Source organism: Lepidochelys olivacea (genome assembly GCF_965140295.1).
Source record: "Lepidochelys olivacea isolate rLepOli2 genome assembly, chromosome: 1".
NCBI lineage: Eukaryota > Metazoa > Chordata > Testudines > Cheloniidae > Lepidochelys > Lepidochelys olivacea.
In genome coordinates, this window is record NC_140411.1 from 330,034,493 (window position 1) to 330,052,623 (window position 18,131).

At 43.6% G+C, this 18,131-nt stretch overlaps 1 protein-coding gene across 5 annotated transcripts in view; it reads left to right on the top strand.

The window, feature by feature from the left end:
* Positions 1-18,131, top strand: part of CCDC146 (coiled-coil domain containing 146) — a 124,685-nt gene that overhangs the window by 64,949 nt on the left and 41,605 nt on the right. For all 5 annotated transcript variants that reach the window (XM_084642027.1, XM_084642029.1, XM_084642031.1 and 2 more), the window contains exons 3-4: positions 3,324-3,406; positions 9,350-9,559. In XM_084642027.1, the coding sequence (XP_084498153.1) occupies positions 3,324-3,406; positions 9,350-9,559 (293 nt within the window). The remainder of the gene's footprint in view (positions 1-3,323; positions 3,407-9,349; positions 9,560-18,131) is intronic.

Here is an 18,131-nt window from a genome sequence, read left to right on the forward strand (position 1 = left end):
AGCCCAAAGGAAGGACTGATTGTTGAGGTACTTTGCAGTGTTAGTTTGAGCTTTTGTTGCCTTGAAAGGGATCTGACTTAGATGCTTTCAGCCGAAGTATGAACGGGGCAGATGGACTGCAGGAAGGGCTGGAGATGAAGATTGTCTGCAGCATTATGGCCTATTGCAAGTGGGTGCTCTGGCATCATAAAATCCTCCTTCCATCCACACAGAAGAACATTTAACATGGATTTGAGGATGCTTTAAGTCTGGGCTAGTTAGCATGGCTGAGGATATGGGCTTGAGATTGGAATTTGCTTCAGCCCAGACAGGCAAACTGCCTACTTTGCAGTGAAAATGCAGACTACTCAATCCCAGATGCTGTTAGTCCTCCAGTCCCATCCCACAACTCTACCTGGGCAGTACTTTCTTGTGGAACTCCTCCCTTCTTCTGCTGTGCATTTTAACCCTGTTTGCCTGCTCCATTTCTGCTGCACCTCCACAGAGATCTCATCTGTGCCAAACTGGGGCTATGTTTATACAGTTTATGAATTTTGGTTAATATTGTGCAGTTGGTTTATGAAAAGCAGCTGTACTGAGTGCCTATATGTATGAAGATCTGCCAGGTCCTGTAGCAGGTTCACGGCAGACAAATACAAGGAGCTAGTGGATTCAATTATACTATTCAGGTTCAAACAGCTGGCAACAGTGGGTGAGCTCAAGCCTTGGAAATCCAGTTTAGCTCACTCTTCTGAAAGGAGAGGGGGAGACAGAAGCAATGAAAACTTATCAGGAGCAGAACAAAGGCAGCCAGCAGACCAGGAGGAGTTTAAATAAAGGAATTCACAGGAATAGAGGGAGCCAGGCAGGAAGAGGACACGTGGGGCAGAAGAAAGCAACAGAAGCTAGGTAAAAGGGAGATACCACCCATCATGGAACAGCGGCAGGAATGGGACAGCCTGCCTGTGGTTCCTAATGACACCTAAGGGAAGGCTGAGCTAGAAAGGGAAATGTGTGCAATGTTTGTTGTTTGTATGATTAAGTAAAGAACATAAATGTGTTAGAGTCTGCAAAGTTTGTGTGTTAACTGCTGTGTGCCCCTGAGAGTTAGACTGTAACAAAAAGTTTCACACCTTTGGGGTAAAGTTCCAGGAGAGGGTATGTTTAAGTCCAAGGGCATTCTAAAGCTCACCATTGTGCACAGAGGGGCTAGGCAGCTGTATAGGGCTCCAATTCTCAGGAGGGAGTGTTAGGCTGTAGGTCTGTACTTCCAAGAGTGTGCCTAGGGATCCTGAGACTGGGGCAGTGGCTGGACTGCATTCATGCTCTGTAGGCTTAAAATAGCCGGGGGAGCAAGGGACACAGCATGGATTCCCTTCACGGCAGTCCTAGTGAGTGGCCATGAGGGAGCACTTGCTAGGATCTGTGACACCATCCAAGAAATCCTCCTGTGCTGGCAGTTTGCCAGAAGCTGACACCTGTCTCCTGCTAAAGCTGTGGGGTAGTATCAATAAAAAACATAATTTAGATAAATGTACCCAACATGAGATTTTTATGTTTACTAGGCAGGAAAGAAATAGGAAATGGAGAGGCAAAGAAGTCAGCTGGGTGTGCTATGAATCACTTTGTGGTTTGTAGACTGAATTCCTTAATAACTTTCTCATTAAAAGTTCTTGTTGCCAAATGCTGTTTGCTTTCACCTGCAGGACTGCCTGCATTAATAATAACTCCACTTGGAAGTTATTTACATATTGTTCTCATGTCATGGCCACAGACAGCAGCTTCATTCTAGGTGAGATTGAGTGAGTTTTCAACCTGTGAATGAATTTGTAGAGTGGCTCAATTTAATGCACTGTTAAGACCCACAGGATAGCCCACCAGAAATCCATTCCAGCTCAAGGGGTAGTACAGCCCTATTGTGGATGTAGTTACATGGGTCTGGCATGGGTAAGGCTTTGCTGTGGGGACACTCCACCCAGACAGGGCTAGCCTGGCTGCAGTGAAAACTTGGCTTTTCTACACTAGGAAATTAACTAGAATTACTGTTGTGGTATGTTTCAGAGTAGCAGCCGTGTTAGTCCGTATTCGCAAAAAGAAAAGGAGTACTTGTGGCACCTTAGAGACTAACAAATTTATTTGAGCATAAGCTTTCATGAGCTACAGCTCACTTCATCGGATGCATTGTGGTATAGTTACTCTGCAATAGCTATTCTAGAATGCTTTTGCACTTTAAATTTACAACCTGCTTTAATATTTAAAAAACAGGCTGAGGTCTGGTCTTTGCTTAAAATTTAGGTTGACACAGCTGTCAATCAGAGGTATAAAAAAACCCACAACCCCTGAGTGATGTAGTTATGCCAACCTAACACCCTGTGTAGACAGCTAGCTTGATGGAAGAATACTTCCCTTGACTTAGCTACCATTGCTTGGGGAGATGGTATTCCTACATCAATGGAAAAACCCCTTCCGTCTGTTTAGGTTGTGTCTACACTATGGGTTTATGCCAGCATTGCTACAGTGATGCAGCTATGCCAGTATAGTCTCCGTAGTGTAGACATACTCAGGCAAAACGAAGATTCCACCCTAGACTCTCTAACAAAAGCCATTAAGATATATAGTAACTGGCCTGAGGCTCACACAGGGGGTAGGGCTTTGAAAAAAGGGAGTTTCTCTGAGAGGGGGGAAAGTGTCTAAGAGAAACACTTTCTGGAAGGCTAAGAGCTCTTGGGCTTACTAGAAGAATGTAAATGGGTATGTTATGTTCGTGTAACTCAAGAGGGAAGCCCATCTAACTTAACTCATAGCAAAGGGTAAGGTTAGATGAGTCTAGATATGTATGTAGGCTGCTTGTTTTAAATCCCTTTCTCTAACACTTTGCTCCATTTGCTAAAAAAAAAAAAAAACTACTTGTTTTAAGAAGGCTGTTTGGCACTGTATAGCATTAGTGACAGGCTCCTGAAACAGGTCCAGTCAGACCTGCACAGTAATAAGTAGTGGGCAGGTAGAGAGTGGCATTCCAAGGTCATGGTCTAAGAGAGGGAGAATTGGGTACTTCCACCTCCAGACAGGTAAGGGCTGCAGACCTAACACCTTAGGGGGTACACTCAAAGAGAGCAAAATGGGAACAGAGGTCTAATCAACTCTGTAATTGTGATGTGTTCTTTATGGTCTTTTATGTATACTACAAATTATTAAATAAACAAGCATCTTTCGTGTGTATATTTTTATTTTATATGTTACCGAGAACTGAAGAAAAGTCTGCCAACACTAATTATAAAAGTCTAAGTATACATAAAAATGTTAATGTCTCGTGGATTTAATAACTGTCTATTCCCCTTTTCTAGTTATTTTCTGCTGGAAAGCTCCCAGGCACCAGAGTTGCTGCGCTGAAGGCGAAGTACACTGCTCTGCATGAGACTGTGATAAGGTACAATACTTGCAGATTTTCAGTATATCAGTTCTTGTTTCATTGTGAATACTTGATTATAGAGATTAGCCATGGCCATAATTCCTTTTCTGAATTGTTTCATTAGCCAAAACATTACATGCTTAAAGTAAAAATCCCCCAGTGCAGAGGGGCTGCACAAGATCATATACATTGTTCAAGACCCGCTTTACAGTGATTGGACTTAAAAAAGAAAGCAGAAAGGTAAGAAAAAAAACCTAATATGGTTAAATGGCAAGATTTAAGAGGTAATTTTGACCTAAACAAGTATCTCTCAGAAATCTAAACATAGTGATGGCAATGGAAGAGCATAAGCTACAGTGGGTGAAATGTAATGTAAAAATTAAAAGAGCTGAGAGCAAATATGTAGAGCAAATAGCCAAAGATATGAAAAACACAGAATAAGAAATTATTTTGGTTTATCAGAAGTATGTAAGCGGTGGAATAGTCCCGCTATTGTGGGGAACTTTCCTGGCTTCTGCGCTACCCCAGTGAAGTGGGCTAGCGAAAGGATCAGAGTCCTCACTCCCACTTCCTTTTCCCAGTGGCCTCCCTGCCCTTGAGGATTCCCCTTCCACTCTCCTTTCTGGAAGAGTCCTTGTAACCCCAACAAGGCTGGGCCCAGGATTCCCAGGGGGCTCGACCCCCAACCCTGCTGTGGTCACTAGGACAGGGGCTAGGGTGTCCCCACTCCAGGGTACTCTCTCTGCACTGGGCACTTCTCTGACCCACTGACCATTACATACAATTTAAAGCAAATGCAAGTTATTTAATTAACAATTAATTTTAAAAAGAATAAGGGAAAGTGAGAAAGGTTAAAGGAAACACATCAAGCTGCTCTGTGGCAGAGAACATCACAAGCAGTGTCTCTGGAATGTCAGGGCAGTTCACAGTCTGTTCCTTGTATGTCCCAGGCCTTCTTCTCAGGCTCTGGCTGTGCTGCAGGGATGCTGTGGGTTGGGCACTTGCTCTGGTGGTGGCCACACACTCTCAGGCTCTAAGTGGTAGGACCCTTCTTCTCAGTGTCGCCCCCGCCCTGTCGGGGTTATGATCCAAGCCTGGCCTGCAGAGCTTCTTGGCTGAGGCCTCTCCCCGTGCTGGGCCCACTGCCCAGGGTCCCCCTCGCTCTCTCTAGCTGCTCACCGCACCCAGCTCCGGACTGCTCCAGCCCCAGCTCCACCACCCTGTCTCTGCACTGCTGCTGCTCTGCCTCCAGCTCCCTGGGCTGCTTCTTTGGCCCCTCTGCCTCTGGTTGCTGCAGCTCTGCTCCCAGGACAGGTCTGCTCTGCAGGCTGCTTCTGTGACTCTGCTCCCAGCACTGACCTGCTTCGTGGGCTGCTTTTCTGGTCCCTCTGGCTCTGGTTGCTGCAGCTTTCTTCCCAGGGCAAGTCTGCTCTCTCTGGGCTGTGCCTCTGGCTTTGGGGCTGCAGCTCTACTCCCCAGCTTAGCTAGGGACCCTGCTTTCTCCTTAGCTCAGCCCCACTCTGTCTGGCCCAGGCAAATCCAGTTCACACAGAGGACGGGACCTCCCTGGCCTCCTGACTCCCTGATTAGCCTGCTCACCCTGTCATTCAGGCTGACATGAAGCATTGGCCTCTCCCCATTGTTCCTGGAGGCTGTCAGTCTCAGGGTCCTGATTCCCCATTGACCCTTCCCCCTTTTTAGTACTGGGAGCTAGCAACTACAACACCCCCACTGAATGTTAGTAAGGGGGCAACGGTCCCCTTACAAGTAGGAAACCTGAACTAATAAGGTTTAAAGGGCACACTTAAGGAAGATAAGAATGTTGCTGAGACTCTAAATAGTGTCTTTATATCAGTTTTCACCTATTTTCACCTTATTTGAGGGCTTAAATGATGTCTAGGCCTTGTGCTGACCCTTTGCATAGGAGTGAATTTTACCGAGTGGGAACATTCTCAGTTACTTTAGATAGGATTATAAACAAATTGAGCTTCAAAGTGTAAGCCAAACACTGTTAGGTTGTTCCATAATTGTCCACTATGGGATTTCTTGCAGCTTCTCTTGAAGCAGAGGGTACAATCTGCTGTTAGGTACAACATACTCCATTAGATTCACCTTTGATTCCGCACTGCAATTCCTATCTTACTATTTTAAAAGTTGCTTCACTTTGAAAGAGTCATTAACTTGAATGAGATTCCCTGTTCTTAAAATGGGGATTACCACTGGAACGAAAAATATTTCTTCTCAAAACAGAAAAATCTTCTTGAAAGAGCTTAAATAGGATTCAGGTTGGTATGTAGGGCCTCACACAAGACCTATGCAGTACAGTGAATTTCACCCTTTAAAAGCTAAAATACAACTCATCCGAACACTACAGATTCAGTTCCTGTTACAGAATACATTCTTAGTTCCTGTTGAACTATGTGGTTTTCATATTTTCTTAGAATAGGAAGTAGTTATCTACCTTGAAGTGCAATGAATTGAATTTTTTCTGTGTGCCATTTCAGCTGTCTGTGCTATATGACCAGTTTAATGTTTTGCTTTTATACTAGTGCCTGTGTAATTTGAATTTCTATGTTTTGGTTGTTTTAATATTTCTATAATGTATCCAGTTGTTTGGTAAGCTTCATTTTGGTATATCAAAATTGTCTGAGCTAAAATTTGGTATATAAATTCTCCATCTGGGAGATTCCAAATTCCTTTTGCTTTTTGGGGTTTTTTTTGTGTGGGGGGGAGGCATTTACTTCTTTTTAATTAGCAATGGTCAAATAGTAGTGCTTTGATTGTTTCTGATCTTTTGTGAACCTCAAAACCAGTTTTAACTTTTGAATCTGAAATTTTCTACGCTGTTAGTCAATGTGGCTGAACTTCTTTTAGCATAATGTAAAATTAATTTGGTAAATTTATTCGTATTCAGAAAGCATGAACAATAATTCATATAACAAAGATTTCAGTACAGTAAATTGCATAACATGAAGGTCTCATGATTCATTTATCATTGTAACTATTCCATAATAAGCAATGCATGTTAATAATAGTCTTACTCTTAAACATCAACTATTACAACAAGCAAAGTCTGCTACATTGATGGATTTATTACAAGACACTGTGTCACTATATACAGCCAGACGTTGGTAATACAAGCAAAGTCAGGCAATTCATCAGTGATGAAGTCAGGGAGGGTAATGCACACTAAACAGCATAATAAACCTGCAGATTAGGATCACTGTCCATCGTTGCACTGGGCTCCTAGAAGAAAATTAAGCTGGAGGGATAGGCAATAAATAGTGGGGCCAGGATTTAACCTTAGATGAATTGGAGTTTTTCTGCTGACTATAATGGGCCCGGATTTCACCCTGATATATGGCCTGTATTTTTCTGTTGGTGATCTTCTTGCCTCATGCCTGTCACCTCTCTAACAACAGGGAATGGATAAATGAAAGAATCTCTCTCCTAAGAGCCAAATCCCTTTCCTGGCTTGCAAAATCTCCAGTAACATGAGATGCCACTCCACCTTTTCACTTAATTGTGGGTTACACATAGGATTGTACCCACTGAAGTTGAGACCTCAAGTAATGAAACCAGTTTGGCTTAACAGTGAAATCTTCGGTGAGCTTAAACAGAAAAAGGAAGCTTACAAGAAGTGGAAACCTGGACAGATAGGAGGAGTATAAAGATATTGCTCGAGCATGCAGGGGTGTAATCAGGAAGGCCAAAGCACAATTGGAGTTGTAGCTAGCAAAGGATGTGAATGGTAACAAGAAGGGTTTCTACAGGTATATTAGCAACAAGAAAAAGGTCAGGGAAAGTGTGGGACCCTTACTGAATGGGGGATGTGGAAAAAGCTGAAGTACTCAAAGCTTTTTTTGCCTCGGTCTTCACAGCCAAGGTCAGCTCCCACACTGCTGAGCAACACAGTATGGGGAGGAAGTAAGCAGCCCTCATTGGTGAAAGAACAGGTTAAGGACTATTTAGAAAAGCTGGACATGCACAAGTCCATGGGTCCAGATCTAATGCATCCGAGGGTGCTGAGGTAATTAGCTGATGTGATTGCAAAGCCATTGGCCATTATCTTTGAAAACTCGTGATTCCCTAACCCTATATACATGAACAAGTAAAGCCCTACCCAGAGGCCTTGAAAACTCATGGCGATCAGGGGAGGTCCCGGACAATTGGAAAGAGGCAAATATAGTGCCCATCTTTAAAAAAGAGAAGAAGGAGAACCTGGGGAACTACAGCCTCACCTCAGCCCCTAGAAAAATCATGGAGCAAGTCCTCAAGGAAAGCATTTTGAAGCACTCGGAGGAGAGGAAGGTGATCAGGAACAGTCAACATGGATTCACCAAGGGCAAGTCATGCCTGACCAACCCGATTGCCTTCCATGATGAGATAACTGGCTCTGTGGATATGGGGAAAGTGGTGGACGTGATATATCTTGACTTTAGCAAAGATTTTGATACCGTCTCCCACAGTATTCTTGCCAGCAAGTTAAAAAAATATGGATTGGATGAATGGACTATAAGGTGGATAGAAAGCTGGCTAGATTGTCAGGCTCAACGGCTAGTGATCGATGGCTCAATCTCTAGTTGGCAGCTGGTATCAAGCGGAGTGCCCCAGAGGTTAGTCCTGGGGCCAGTTTTGTTCAACATCTTTATTAATGACCTGGATGATGGGATGGATTGCACCCTCAGCAAGTTCACAGATGACACTAAGATGGGGGCAGTGGTAGATATGCTGGAGGGTAGGGATAGTGTCCAGAGTGACCTAGACAAATTGGAAGATTGGGCCAAAAGAAATCTGATGAGGTTCAACAAGGACAAGTGCAGAGTCCTGCACTTAGGACGGAAGAATCCCATGCACCCACTACTGGCTGGGGACCAACTGACTAAGCAGCAGTTCTGCAGAAAAAGACCTGAGGATTACAATAGATGAGTAGCTGGATATGAGTCAGCAGTGTGCTCTTGTTGCCAAGAAGGCTAACGGTATATTGGGCTGCATTGGTAGGAGCATTGCCAGCAGATCGAGGGAAGTGATTATTCCCCTCTATTTGGCACTGGTGAGGCCACATCTGGAGTATTGTATACAGTTTTGGGGGCCCCCACCGCTACAGAAAGGATGTGGACAAATTGGAGAGTCAAGCAGAGGGCAACAAAAATGATCAGGAGGCTAGGGCACATGACTTAAAAGGAGAGGCTGAGGGAACTGGGCTTGTTTAGTCTAGAGAAGAGAAGAGTTAAGGGGGAATTGATAGTAGCCTTCAACTACTTGAAGGGGGGTTCCAAAGATGATGGAGCTCAGCTATTCTCAGTAGTGGCAGATGACAGAACAAGGAGCAATGCGGGAGGTCTAGGTTGGATATTAGGAAACACTATTTCACTAGGAGGGTGGTGAAGCACTGGAATGGGTTACCTAGGGAGGTGGTGGAATTTCTATCCTTAGATGTTTTTAAGGCCTGGATTGACAAAGCCCTGACTGTGATGATTTAGTTGGTGTTAGTCCTGCTTTGAGCAGGGCGTTGGGCTAGATGACCTCCTGAGATCTCTTCCAACCCTAATCTTCTATGATTCTATGAAACAAACTGCTAGTTGCTTAAATCCTCCCACAAAAATCAAATTTAAATAAACATGAATGCCACTCCCACTCCTATTCCACCACTACTCCACCACAGAGTAAGGCAGCCCATCATATTTTCCCCAGTCTATTTTATAACACTAGTCCCATCTTGTAGTATTCCATTCACTTAGAGTTGTCTATCACATGGACCATGAATATACACCAAGCCCACTGTAACTGAGCCTAGACACAGAGAAAAAGAGAGAGATCCTGATGTTCCGAGGGGTGCCAGGAGTGTCCCATTTTATATTAAATGTTATAGGTCAGCATATGAGATACAATAATATAATTACAAGGTTTCTTTCTGGTTCCTTTTTAATGTATGATCCTAAATACTTTTATTTAACACAGTTTACAGGAGTCAGAGATCCAGCTGTTGCAGGAGGCGAAACATTTCACTGTAGAAATAGAACAGCAGAAACAGGCACTGGAAAAAGCTGATCAGTTCCCAGAAGGATTTACCAGTGAAGTCTCCAGGATGAGACAGCAACTTCTTAAATATCAGAATGAATATACTGCTATTAAAGAAAGAGAGTATGAACTTCAGTACAGGTTGAACAGGTAGGTGATGTTCAGGTTCACTTCTGTGCAATTTTTAAATAACTCAACACTAAAGAGATAATATGCAATATAACCCCATTTCTCCCTGTATCTTTGATTGGATACATTATTTTCCCTCTAAACAGTTATAGTGTTGCTGTGTCATATTAAACAGTTGCCATGACTTTCCCCAGAGGTGACTACGTGTCAGTGGTGGATGTAATGACTCCTGAATGTAATCTGTATATCATTTTAAATGTATAGGGTACTTTGGAGTCCTTTGAGGTACTGTATAAATATGAGATTAAAATAATAATCTGTTTCACTGTGTTCTACAGACTTTGGTAAAGACTATTACTGGAGCATATTGTCCCATCATTCTGTTAACCAAACTGGCACCATTATTAGGTTTCACTGGGAAACTTCTATTTTTTGGACTGTTTTTAGTACAAATGAAGCAAAATGTCTCTGAGACTCAGCGATTGGGCTTGTGTTGAAATGATATGATAAATATGTTTGCCTTCAGAACTAACTTTTTTAAACCCCAAAGTCTATACATATTCAGCCCTCTCTATTAAAGTAATAAAAGAAAATGTAAGCTATGTCTATACCGTCTGCAAAAGGAAAGACTAAATATAGTCATTTGTTGTGGAAAAAATAAATGCTTGACATTCTCTTGAAAGGTTGAGTCTTGTAAGTACAGCTTTACATTTTAAATAGCTGGGTTTGGCTGCAAAAAACACTGTCTGTGTTCAGATTATCTTTCCACTTCTATTCCATAGAGAAATGAAGTATAATTGTCATGTAGTGTACTTGAAACTTTTATAGTATAATTACAACTGAATGCTATCTCTTTCCAAAAAAAAGTGTCTGTGTATATATGTGCTAATGGAATACAACCCATAATTCTTCTTTGAGTAGTTGACCCTATGGGCACTTCACTTCAGGTGTGCATGCCCACCCTTTTGATTGGAGATTTTTGGAAGTAGTGTCTGTAGGTCCACACCTGTGCCCTGCACATCCTCATGCTCTGGTCTGAGGGTATATAAGGCAGGGTGGACCTCTGCTGCTCAAGTTCCTTCTCAACTGCCTGTGGCCTGAGATAGAGTCTTGTGTGTCCCTTAATTAGCTTGCTAACTCTTTTTTTCCTTACTCAATTTTATTTAATCTATTTTATTTTTCATTTGTTTTCTTTGCACTCTGTGCATTTGGGGGGATACCTCTCTATTCTTTTTTTCCCAGTAGCGGCGGTTTCCTGCCTACCTTGGATCCCTTTGTTTGGGGCCCTCCACTCTGCCCCAAAACCACAGGATTCAAACCAGACCAGACCTGTAAAAGGTCTTTTCTTTTCAGTAATGGACGTTCTTGCTGCCTCCAGGAGCATGCACTCCATCAAATTGTAAGGTCTGCTCTGGCTTCAAGAGCAAATCTAGAAAGCTGAGGGAAGACCAGTTCAAGTATTTCTTGGGGCCTGCTACCATTTCACAGCCCAACTCCTCTCCCCCTACTCCTGCCCCTCCCTCCCACATCAGCCTTGGGAGATCCAAATGCCCTGTCAACCTCCACATGTCCAACTCTCATGCCCAAGTCCCAAGGGACAGCGTTTACACCCCTGAGGCATTCCAAGAAGAGAAGGCATAAGTCCTCTGATAAGGAGTCAATGAGGGAAGAGAAGTTACCCCAAAGGTGGGTCAGTAAAGGGATCTCATGTCCAGATGTGGATATAGCAGAGGCTCCTAACCCCTTCCAGTACCAAGTCTCACCTACTTCTGAAAAAGGCTTCTCCTGCTTCCCATGTCAAGAAGACATGCTTGATACCAGCATTGGTATCCAATTTGGAGCCCTCTAGACATAAGGACTCCTTCGAGAGGCCAGCACCAACCCTGACTCCCTCGATACCAGCTCCTCCAGTACTGCCCATGCTAGAAGGCCAGGAGTTTAGAAAGCCTGTGGATCACCCAGCTATACAATCCCCAGGACTGGCAGCTATATCACAGCAGAATGTTCAACAGCCCACCTTGCTGGTACAGATAGGGTGACCAGACAGGAAATGTGAAAAATCAGGACAGGGGGTAGGGAGTTATAGTCGCCTATATAAGACACAGCCCCAAATATCGGGACTGTCCCTATAAAATCGGGACATCTAGTCACCCTAGACAGAGCACATTCCTGCTCTCAAAGGACGTCCTAGTCCTTCAAGAACCTGACTGTCCTCTCCTGGCAGGTACCAAGAGAAATTTCCTGACAGTACCATTAGCCCAGCCAATATCTCCATGCCTCAGGCACATGCATGTCCTCCTGTACTGACCCAACCTCTGGTTCCGGTGACACCTTCAGTACTGACGTGACCTCTGGTACCACTGCAGCTCCCCCACTTCCTCACCTCCAGAAATGGGTGAGGATACTTCTTCAGATTCTGAGGTTTCTGTTTAGTGAACCACAAATCTCCTATTGAGACCTCCCTCCCTTGAAATCTACTTGGAAGAGGAGCTTCCAGAAACTTGCAGTGATGAACCCATGACCCACAACCTATACCCCATCCTCCCTCACATTGGGCTTTTTGGAATCCTTGGACCAGATATGGTGACCTGTATTACAGAGCTCCCTCCAGCAGGAGGTCCCACTCAGAGGAGTATCTTCTGGTACACGACGATCCTGCCTTCTCCTCTCCTCACATGACAACACTCTGAGGAACATGATCTGGGAGCTGAGGAAGAGGTACCAACACATAATTCCCCCTGGATGAGGCAGTGATGCCTCCTCCCCCATTCTGCACAGATGACTTTAAGGTCTTTTAGGACCTTATGAAGAGGATAGCAGAGTCCTTACAAATCTCGTTAAAGGAAGTGCAAGAACCCCAACACAGCCTTGCAGGTATCCTTCACTCCTCTCCTGAAGGCAGGGTTGCCTTGCTAATTGGTTGCAATCCTCTGGGTTTCTCAGAGAGGTCCAGAACATGGCTGAAGATCATCTTTCTTTTGATGGCCACAAGCTCTTCATTGACATCACTGAGTCCCTCCACTCACTGAAAGATTTGAGAGCAACCCTCTGCTCCTTGGGCATTGATGCTCCTGACCCAAATGAAATATAGCAGATCACAGACAGCCCAGAGATCTTGTCCAGCTCAATACCATACATATAAAAAACCTGCAAAAATCACATAGGAAGAAGCTTAGGTACCAAAGGAAAAATCCCTCTTACCATCACCCCACCAACCTTTTCTACAAAGCAGTCCTTTTTGTCATGAGCCTGCAGATCTCAGACATGGATCCATGGGGTTCCCAGTTGACTGATGCCTGCTTACTACCAATTGACTGGGTGGAGAGACCATGAAACCTGAAGCGACATCAGGGAGGCTTCCCTTGGGCCCCAAAAGGAGGAACACAAGAACCCCTGATTGGTCAGCACTTCCTATTTAAACCCAAAGAGAGGCACATGAAGTTGTCTGTGCAACGGGGTGAATTCCTGGCTGGCTGCTGCATTGGACCCTTCTTTTTCTTCTGACTCCTGAGCCCCACTTTCCTGACTTGTTCCTGGATCCTGCTTCCGTGCCTTGCTTCTGGTTCCTGTTTTCCTGACCTGTTCCTGATTGCTACCTACCTGCCTTGTTCCTGATCACTGCCCCTGGTCTCTGACTCGGGTTCCGGCTTTCATCCTTGGCTTGACTCCTGGATCTGATACTTAGCTCAACTCCTGGCTCTGACCCTTGGTTTGACTGCCCAAGACCCAGCCATGACACTTCTGATGGTTTGGTTGAGAGCCACGAATCACTATCCCTGGACACTGTGTTCATAACCCTTCCCCCCTCCCACCTTTCCCCCTATGCATTTCAGACCATCATGGGAGCAGATCATGTTGGACAGATGGATGCTAGAAATCATTGCAGCAGGCTACACTATTTGCCTCATCTCCATCCCCCCCTACCTTCCACCCCTCTCAATCCCCTTTTGGAGACCCTTCTCAGAACTTAGGGTTATAACAGGAAGTTCCGTTCCTCCTTTTTCATGAGGGGGCCTTCATATCAACTTACTCAAACTCGGAGTTGTCCGATATGTATGCAGCCACTTCCTACCCTTCATACAAGTGGTCAGGATCATGACGGATGACAGAGCTACCATGCAGTGTATAAACCACGAAGAAGGAGCAAGATCCCCATCCTTGTGCAGAGTCAATAAAGCTTTGAAACTGGTGCATAACTTGCCACATTGATATCTCAGCAACTTACCTACTGGGTCTTCAGAACACTCAGTGGATATACTGAGCAGATATTTCTGCCAACACGGTGAATGAATATTTAGTAACCCAGTCCTATGGGAAATCTTCTTCACCTGGGGCTTCTGAGTGATAGACCTTTTTGCACCCTCAACCAACACAAAGTGCTGCAAATTTTGCTTGAGGGATGGTCTGAGCCCCGATTCTCTGGGAGAATTCCTGGTGAAATCATTGCAGCTGTCTCCACTCCCGGTCGCAATTGCTGCTCTGCACTTTCCCACAATCACCATTACTTCTCAAATTCCTGAATAGAGTAAAGTAAGAGAAAGCTAAAACTATTCTCATAGCTTGGCTGAGGCAAATATGGCTCCTAAATCTGATTTGCTTGTCCCTGCAATCACCTCTTCACCTGCCTCTAAGTCTGGATCTTCTGATGCAGGAATCCAGAAAACTGAAGCACCCCAACTTCTCTCACCTATATTTCAAGGCCTGGCTCCTGGATGGCTTACAAATCAACTGCTCATCTGAAGTTCACAATGCTCTGATGAATAATAGAAAGCCACCGACTAGTAAGTACATTTCCACAAGCGTAGCAGGGGATACTGTATGTATTGCATAGAACAGATTTTTCTGCCAATTCCATATCTTAACTACTTTCTTTTTAGCTAATTTTGCTCTAAGAGGAAAAGGCACCTGGAAAAAGAAACAAATGGATGTGGGGAGAAATGAGGGAACATCCTGGGAAGCATCTGGAAAAAAATTACTTGTTAGGAGATAACCAAACCACTTGTATTTTCCAGAAATAATGGTTAAATTCAATATTTATCAAAACTCACCAATAATTCACAACTGAGCTGTTCAAAATATTTGGATTTTGACCTCTTTCTCTCAATATCTTCTAAGTATTTCATCAATTTCATATCACTTTTACAGTGATGGTGTATTTTAAATTTGTGTCTCTGGATGATATTTTTCTCCTATATATCGTCTCTCTTTACAAAAAGCATTTTTCCATGTCCTACAGAAACAGACCTTGTGTATTTTTTGTTATTGCAGTCTCTTTCACACTTTCTTTTCGTGTGAATTACATACAGTATCTTGCTTGATTAGAAATATACTTTTCTGGATTAGTCACTCTCTGAGAAATGTACTGTAAATGGTAATCAGAAGCTTATTGTTATTTGTTTATTCAGTGTATGGGGCTAGAGTGGGGTCTAAAGAGCATTATGGGATGGGAGTGAAGAATCTGCACTGATACAAGCTCCTGGAGGCATCATACCTCAGTGAGGGAGTGCACACATCAGTGTCAGCTAAACCGTTTTCTAGGGGGCAATCTGTGCTTCCCACTCTAACAGAGTACTCCAGCTGTATTCCTCTCCCAGAGTACAAGGGCCAAGATTGTGCCTAGCCTCTAAGCAGAGGTGCAGGAGTGGAAAAGGCTCTTAGTCCTGTCTATCTGCCACACATGTTCCTCAGGGTATGAATGCCTAGGTACCATGTGTGGTATCTGATGTGTACCCAAAGCAGAATTTAAGGCTGCTCTTTATGTGATATACACACCGATGCTTACAGGCATACATATCTGCAAGTGTCAGTCTTCATATATGGGTTTGTGGGTAGGGAGAGAGGGTGTTGTTGTCCAGGAATGAGTGGGATATGCAAACTGGGCCGGGGGCGGGGGTGGGGGGGAAGAGATGGTGCAAATGGGGTAAGTCTGGTGGAGCAGTGAGAAATCAGTGGGGTTGGCTACAGAAGTGAATTAATATGTGAATGTGTGGCAGGAGTTAGTGAGCATATATGGGGGAGCAGGAGTAAGTGAGGTTGTGAGTGGGGAAAAGCAGGTAAGGGGTGTAAATGCATGCATGTACCCAAAGGGGCAGGATTGACAACTACCATTTGTGAATGACTATGGGAATGTGGGGGAGAGTGAGTGGTGTTATGAGTGGCCAGGACAGCGTGGTGTGTAGTTAATGAGTGAAAGTTCATATAAACTAATGTAGGATTGGCTTGTATGTTAGCATGTTTAATATGGTTCGTCACAGTCTCTTCAGATCAATACATGCATTGCCAATGTCACAGTACAATGAGTGCTGTGCTTTAGACCCCTTTTAGTACATATCAAGTGCACCCTTCAAGTGACAGGCTTGGTTTCCATCATGTCTCTGTCGGGTGGAGCCCTGCAATCCAAACCACTCTTGGACTGGATCTCTGGGTTAAACTTCACACAATCAATTGTACTTGGCACCTGCAAGAAAACTTCTCTTCAGAAGTCTGTGACCAGCAGCTGATTAAAGTGACTCAAAACAAATATATTGTTTATTCACCTGACGGCATAGAGCAAACAGGGAAAAGGGATAAAACTATGCAAGCCCTATATGCCTGGTTCTTACCTACACTTTATTCTTTCCTTGCAAGTGTTGAGTAAGTTCCACTCAGCCCAACCATCCTTACTCCAGGGCTGGGTGTGACAGTCAACCCCTCCAGCATTCTCTCTCTCTCTCTCAGGGTATGTCTACACTGCAATTAGACACCTGCAGCTGGCCCATGCCAGCTGATGTGGGCTCTTGGGGCTCAAACTGTGGTGCTATTTAAGTGTGGTGTAGATGTTTGGGCTCAGGCTGCAGCCCGAGCTCTGGGTCCACCTTGCAGGGTCCTAGAACCCAGGCTCCAGCATGAGCCATAACGTCTCTATTGCAATTCAACAGCCCATTAGCCCAAACCTGGGAACCTGAGTCAGCTTGCATGGGCCTGCTGTGGGTTTTTAATTGTTCTGTAGACATACCCTGAGACTCATGTTTAGCCATTGCTGTCTGCTCAACACCTGTCCTTCATAGACTGAGGACTTCAAAGGTTTAGTATCCCCGTTGATCCCAGGTTCAGGCCTGGGAAGAATAAACCTTGCAAGTCTAGTTGGAGCCAGGCAGATGGGTATTCCCCAGTTAATAGCTTCCTGAATGTTTGCTCAAGGACCCTTTGTATTCTCCCTTATGGTACCTTATCTTTGTAGTCAGGCAGGATAATATCAAGCATCTAAACTGCAGTGCACATGATAATCATAAAATATAATACAGATAACTCCCTCATTCTTCACAGGCAGAAATAAGAATGTCTCCTTTTTGCTACCAGACTGAACAGAAAGTTAACTATTTTCTACACAGAAAAGAGAACAGAAAGCAAATCAGCATTCATTTCCATGTTGAGGGGAAAAGCTAGTCCACAGCCTAATCTAAATGTCGACAAGTCCTGCCACTGCAGCATGGGGCATCTGCTGCAGGCCAATTATATTAAAAAAATTGGATGTCCTGAAATCTTCTAGTTGGTAAAGACCTCTGATTTGATACCATATGTTAGAGCAATTATCAGATAATCTTGTCAGTATTTAAAGATGTTGGGTTTTTACTTTCTATTTTATAACTATTTTAAAGAATTTTCAGCTTTTTATTGTAAATCTAAATCTATGTTTCCTGTAGCACCTTACTTAGTGTCAGCATCTTTTCACCAAAGTTCCATGCTCAACTTGTCATAAAGGTATTAGATTAAAGGAGGCTAAAATTATGGCAAAGGAATATTTTTTTCTTTAGTCAAATGGTATTGATGAAATTGACTTTCAGATGTAAGCCACAATGTACAAAACCTTACTAACAGGTGATAAATTAAGGGGAAGGTAATAAAATTTAGTCTTGGCACAATTCCGTGCAAGACAATGGAGTTGCTTCTGTTTACAGCCAGGGCTGTTATGGCCTAATAAACAGTACAGAAAAAATACCAGATGAATAAAGGATCAGAGAAGCATTCAGCAAAGATCAGCCCTAATCTAGTGTAACTTTTCTGTCTTGGTATGAGGTTAAGAGTTCCACTTTTGTGGGGTGAAAAATGAGAAAAAGTCTCTTTTCTTTCCTAGACCATGATAGAAATAAGAAGTGAAACTAATACGATACAAATTGTATTTTAAATAGTAATCAATTGAATTGAAAAAGGAAGGTGTATAAAATAGACAAGATTTATGTGACTATATTTTCTTTTGAAAATAATTTCCATTTCAAGCATAGGGGCTAATTCTATAACACTTACACTGAGTAACTTCTTAGTCACACAAACAGTGCCACTGGAGTCAGCGGGGCTACTCACAGAAATACTCCTCAATGTGAGACAGGGATGCAGAATCAGACCTGACATTTTGTACAAGTCTGGAAAATTCTTTAACCTCTGGCAATTATTTCAGGATTAGCCATTCAGTTTAGTGTAACTGATTTAAAGGCAAAGAGGTAAGCCTTTCTCTATACTTTCCTACTACAAACTTTTCATTTAGTGGAGTTCAAGGTAAGGTTGTTAAAGACAGCAAGTAAGTAAGCCTGAACAACTAGTCCCTTGACTGTGTTCT